The sequence below is a fragment of the Mus caroli genome, chromosome 11 (genome assembly GCF_900094665.2).
Source record: "Mus caroli chromosome 11, CAROLI_EIJ_v1.1, whole genome shotgun sequence".
Lineage (NCBI taxonomy): Eukaryota > Metazoa > Chordata > Mammalia > Rodentia > Muridae > Mus > Mus caroli.
In genome coordinates this window covers 97,295,952-97,301,874 of record NC_034580.1, presented here as the reverse complement: position 1 = coordinate 97,301,874, position 5,923 = coordinate 97,295,952, and the positions used below count along the sequence as shown (strand labels likewise).

At 46.9% G+C, this 5,923-nt stretch overlaps 2 protein-coding genes across 2 annotated transcripts in view; both read left to right on the top strand.

Annotated features, from left to right (window-relative positions):
• Ptges3l (prostaglandin E synthase 3 like) overlaps positions 1-3,119 on the top strand; it is a 6,994-nt gene extending 3,875 nt beyond the window's left edge. The window contains exons 6-7 of the mRNA XM_021176378.2: positions 2,197-2,250; positions 2,746-3,119. Coding sequence (XP_021032037.1) covers positions 2,197-2,250; positions 2,746-2,763 — 72 coding nt within the window. The 3' untranslated portion in view covers positions 2,764-3,119. The remainder of the gene's footprint in view (positions 1-2,196; positions 2,251-2,745) is intronic.
• Positions 3,120-4,590: 1,471 nt separating this feature from the next.
• Positions 4,591-5,923, top strand: part of LOC110304784 (alanyl-tRNA editing protein Aarsd1) — an 11,350-nt gene continuing 10,017 nt past the window's right edge. Inside the window, exons 1-2 of the mRNA XM_021176377.2 lie at positions 4,591-4,698; positions 4,814-4,945. Coding sequence (XP_021032036.1) covers positions 4,660-4,698; positions 4,814-4,945 — 171 coding nt within the window. The 5' untranslated portion in view covers positions 4,591-4,659. The remainder of the gene's footprint in view (positions 4,699-4,813; positions 4,946-5,923) is intronic.

Genomic DNA, 5,923 nt, shown 5'->3' with positions numbered 1-5,923 from the left:
TGTGTGTGTGTGTGTGTGTGTGTGTGCTGGACCTCTGGAGTTACCTCTGGAGTTACAGTTGGTTGTGAATTGTCTGATGTGAGCGTTGGAAATAAAACTTGAATCCTCTGGAGGAGAAGCAAGTACTCTGAGCCATCTTAAAACAAACAAACAAACAAACAGCCAGGTGGGAATAGTGGTGCACGCCTTTAATCCCAGCACTCAGGAGGCAGAAACAGGCAGATCTCTGAGTTCAAGGCCAGCTGATCTACGTAGGACAACCAAACCCAACAACTTAATACAGTTTCTTTATTTGTTTATTTATTTATTGGGAGGGGCAGATGCACACAAGCCACAGTACCCATGGGGAGATCAGAAGATACATTTTGGGAGTCTGTTTTATATATCTGACATGGAGGTCCCAGGAATTGAACTCATGTTCTCAGGCTTGGCAGCAGCTGCCTATTCTTTTTCTTTTTTTGTTGTTTGTTTTTGTTTTTTTTTGTTGTTTTTTGAGACAGGGTTTCTCTGTGTAGCCCTGGCTGTCCTGGAACTCACTCTGTAGACCAGGCTGGCCTCGGACTCAGAAATCCTCCTGCCTCTGCCTCCCAAGTGCTGGGGTTAAAGGCGTGCGCCACCACTGCCCGGCTTACAGCAGCTGCCTATTTTTATTGAGCCATCTTGCCAGCCCATATCAGTAAAATTTCTCACAACCTCACTTACTGTTTGCAGAGTACTGTCTGCATTCAGTAAAAATGTAACAAAACCTCTCCCACCACTCTATAATTCTGTTCTCTTCTATGATTCTAGGTGGTTTTCCTGAGCTAGAAAAGTTCATAGGAATCTAATACTAACCAGTATAAAACTCACAAGTCACTGGTTCCCCATAAATAGCACCTGGCATCTGTGATTTGGTTTTAGAAGACCAGAAACTCCTTAATTCAGGCTGTAAAAGGACTCACAGACCCCAGACTTTGACATGGAAGGTGCTTTCTGAGTGTGTTTAAATTGATTGATTTTTTTTTCTTTGTGAAACTCAGTCTTCCTGTGTAGCTTAAGCTGATGTTGAACTTGCTATCCTCCTGCCTCAGCCTTGTGAATGCTGGAATGATTGGTCTGTAACACCCACTTTAGTTTTTTTTCTTTAAGTAATTTTCATCATGCTTTGTTATTTGTTTTATCATGTGTATGTGTGCCTACTCGAGCTTCTGTACCACGTGCAGGAAGTTGATGGAGGAAGTCTGAGAGCAGTAACTGCCTGAGAGAGGTGCTGGGAACTGAACCTGGTTACACTGCAAGAGCAGAAGTGCTCTTAACCATGGAGCCATCTCTCTAGGCCCCAAGCTCCCTCCCCCTTTTTGTTTAGTTTTGTTTTTGTTTTGAGACAGGGCTTCTCTGTGTAACAGCCCTGTCTGTCTTGGAACAAGCTTTATAGACCAGGCTGGCTTCCAACTCACAGAGAGCTGCCTGCCTCTGCCTCCTGAGTGCTGGGATTAAAAGCTTGTGCCACCACATCTGGCTGGCCCTAGTGCTTTTGAGATAGGGTCTCATGAAGCCCAGGCTGATCTTGAAGAGCTTCCTATGTAGTGAGCTGAGACTGGCCCTGAACTCCTAACCTTCCTGCCTCCACTTGTTAAGTTCTAGTATTTGCAATCAAGTGCCAACATACATCACCTGTCCCAGGTTAACTTTTGTAAGCCACCAGGTGGCCTCTGGGAACCAAAGCCGGTCCTCTTAAAGAGTAGCAAGTGGTCTTAACTGTTTTTTTTTTTTTTTTTTTTTTTGGTTTTTCGAGACAGGGTTTCTCTGTGTAGCCTTGGCTGTCCTGGAACTCACTTTGTAGACCAGGCTGGCCTCGAACTCAGAAATCCGCCTGACTCTGCCTCCCGAGTGCTGGGATTAAAGGCGTGCGCCACCACGCCCGGCTTGTTTTGTTTTTTTTATTTATTGATTATAAGCTGTCTTCAGACACTCCAGAAGAGGGAGTCAAGATCTCGTTATGGATGGTTGTGAGCCACCATGTGGTTGCTGGGATTTGAACTCTGGACCTTTGGAAGAGCAGTCGGGTGCTCTTACCCACTGAGCCATCTCACCAGTCCGGTCTTAACTGTTGAACCACATATCTAGCACCCTCTGGCTGGGACCATCTCCCATCTCTACTACTATTCAGACTGCTCTGCCCTCACACCCCCTCCCCCTTGCTTCTCTTTCTATTAGCTTCTGAACAAGGTCAGCACTAAGAGGCCTCCCCCTGCCATGGATGATCTGGACGTAAGTAATACCTTCCCTAGATCTTTCAGCTTCCGTTAAGCCTTTACAAATAACACATTAGAGCTGGATACAGCCCCAATATTGGGAAGAGAGTTTTCCCACCATGCACGAGTCCCATGCTCCAAAAAAGAACAGGATTAAAAAAGCCCCACAAACATAAGAATGTGCATCACATTCTCTAGCACACAGTGGTCCTCTGCAGATTCTGAGTTTGACACAAGGTTGAGTGTTCCCTAAGCCGCCCCTTCTTCCTCCCCATCCTAGAACACACCTGCAGCTCCTTAGAGCAGTGACGCCGCCGTTTGAAATCCTCAAAACAAGGGGTGCACAATAGAGTCCTGATCGCTGAGTCCTGGTGCTTTACCTCATTCCCCAAAGTGAGCCTCCTAAGAGAAGTGACTCTTAGGATTCCAGGAGAGCAGCGGGAGGGAGGGAGGGAGCAGCATCTGTGAAGGCTGCCATAGAAACCACAGGTGCTCTGTCTTCTCCTTCCAGGATGATTCTGACAGCTAACTAGCTTTCTGTGATGGTGGAGCCAGGGAGGAGGCAGTAGCTACCTTCTGTCATGCTGAAAAGCTGGGATGCTGCCTTCTTCAATTACTTTGTTTGCATCAAGATCCACAGAGACCTCTGAACTCTTCCAGAAGCTCTTTCTGAAGGGTGCCTCTCCATGTGTTAGGTCTTCCTCCTGGGCACCTGCCTGAGCATGCTCCTGCATCAGGTGGGGTGGGACGCTGACTGCTGGGGCTGACTTCCCACTGACGTGACTTAGAATCTGTGCTTGGGATGCTTGGGTGTTGGGACATGTGTTCAAATGTGGTAAAGCAAAGGCCAAAGAAGAAAGAGATTATAATAAATTCTAGGAATGATCCTTCCCTTCCCTTCCTGTATTCTCCCCTCTCTGTGGAAAGCCCCTTTTTACTGCAGAGCTTGTGGCCACTTTGCAGTAGGAAGGTGTTACAGAGACTGCTCACCCAGATAGGTCCCTGTCACGCCTGGACCTTTAGCTTCCTGTACCAGAGTATGAAATGTTTTGTTTGGTTGTTTTTTTAGAAAACGAGAGTTTGGTCCTCAGTGCCCATACCAGGTGGCTCACAATCACCTGTAACTTGGTGTACGTACACATAAGTAAAAATAATATTTTAAAAATCCAAATTATCGGGGCTGGTGAGATGGCTCAGTGGGTAAGAAGAACACTGACTGCTCTTCCAAAGGTCTTGAGTTCAAATTCCAGCAACCACATGGTGGCTCACAATCATTTCTAATGAGATCTGATGCCCTCTTCTGGAGTGTCTGAAGACAGCTACAGTGTACTTATTTATGGGGTTAAGCCCAGTGAGCAGAGGTCCTAAAAATTTAACTCCTGCCAGGCAGTGGTGACATACGCCTTTAATCCCAGCACTTGGGAAGCAGAGGCAGGCGGATTTCTGAGTTCGAGGCCAACCTGATCTACAGAGTGAGTCAGGACAGCCAGGGCTATACAGAGAAACCCTGTCTCAAAAAAACCAACCAACCAAACAAACAAAAAAACAACAACAACAAAAAAACCCAACAACAATAACAACAACCCCCCCAAAACCCCAAAAATCAACTCCCAACAACCACATGAAGGTTCACGACCATCTGTACAGCTAAAGTATACTCATATACATAAAATAAAAATAAATCTTTTATTTCTGAGTTCGAGGCCAGCCTGGTCTACAAAGTGAGCTCCAGGACAGCCAGAGATATAAAAAAAAACCCTGTCTCAAAAAAAAAAAAAAAAAAAAAAAAAAAAAAAAAAAAATCTTTTTTAAAAATCCACTCAGCCTATTATTGCTGGGCAGTCGTGGTGAATGCCTTCAATTCCAGCACTTTGAAGGTAGAGGCAGGAGGATATCTGTAAGTTCGAGGCCAGCTTGGTCTACAATGCAAGATCCAAGACAGCCAGTCAGGACGTTACACAGTGAAATCCTCTCTTAAAACACCACCACCATCCAAAAATAGAAATTATCATAAATCATAGGTTTCTGAGTTAAATTTCTTCCCTTCAGTTTAAAAAAAGTTACATGATGAAATATTATGGGTATTGGTTTTAAGTAAAATATTAACATATATGTCTGTGTATTTCTGTCGAGCCCCTCTCATTTCCACCTTTATGCCGCAGGGCCTCTGCTGGCCAAATCACAAGGCCCCAAGAGCTGAAGAACGTCTTAGCTCCAGCTGTGTATTTAGTTTTGTGGTCTTCCAGTCTCAAAACGGTGGCAAAACAGCACAGAACACCCACAGTTGGCAGTTTCAGTAAATCTGGGCACTCTATACCACTTCGTGCCGAGCCCGGTAACGCTTAAGAAAATTTGTCCCACATCGCTCTCCGTCCGTCGCCCGGCTTTTCTGCGCGCGCGGGTCTGTCCGGCCTAGGAGACCGCGATGGCGTTCCTGTGTCAGCGCGACAGCTACGCACGGGAGGTGCGGACTGGTGGGCGAGGGTCCTGAGACTGAGGGGGCCATCGGGAGGGAGGGTGGCTGCAGGCTCTAGTCTCGGCGTAAGAGGGATAATGCTCGCACCCCTCTCCCTGCGCAGTTCACCACCACCGTGGTCTCCTGTTGTCCGGCCGAGCTGCAGACGGACGCGAGCGGAGGCAAGAAAGAAGTGTTGAGCGGATTCCATGTGGTTCTGGAAGACACGCTGCTTTTCCCCGAGGGCGGGGGACAGGTACTAGGAGCAGCCACAGCTGGACCCCCCTCCCCGGAACCCCCACATTCCAGTTCGCTCCTGCAGAAAGATGCGCTCGCCCTTTCTCAGCCTCAGTAAATCCAGGGACGTTAGTTCAATGCATTATTCATTCAGCATATGCTTATGTAGGTAAGACACAGGCAGTGTGTCATATTCCAGGCGCTGAAGAGAGACTGAACCAGACAGTGCCTCCAAATACACGTGGAGTGCTTATTGCAGACAGCCCGGTATGCCAGATATAAGTAATGATAATGTCCCTAGAAATAAGCTGGGTAAAGGGAAAGAGCGGTGGGATGCTCTCCTCTGTAGAGAGCCTTCTGGACTACTGGGTAGTTGTCTGTGAAGGGAAGGGATGAGCCAATGTAGCTATTTAGTGGTTCTGGGGCAAGAGAAATAGTTCAGGTAGACAGCAGAGCTGTGCAAAGACCCTGAGATGGAAATCAGCACGAAGCATTTTACAGGGACTAAGATGCTGCTTTGAGAGTTCAGAAGAGGGGCGGTGCCTTTCAGAGCAGACCTTTTGAATGTTTTGATGGAGAACCTAGCTACATTTTACAAAAAAAAAAAAAGAGAGTGCCACCCGGAGTGGGGGCTCTAGGAGGGTTTCTTAGCAGCCAGGTTGATAGCATAGACAAGGACAGTGAAGCCTGAAAGAATCTTCCTAACTGTAAACAAAGCGGTGGGATAGTGCTGGAGTTTGTGCATGTTGAGGACAAGCTAGAGAGCTTTGGAACAGAGGGCCTTGGAGGGTCTAGGAAGGTATAGACTCCATTCAGGAAACCAGCGAGCTGTGCAAGATCTGAGGCAAGGAAGAATTTGGTAGACCAGGGGAAAGCCTCAGTTTGGTTTTTTTTTTTTTTTTTTTTTTTGATTCTTTTTGGTTTTTTTTGAGACAGGGTTTCTCTGTGTAGGCCTGGCTGTCCTGGAACTCACTTTGTAGACCAGGCTGGCCTTGAA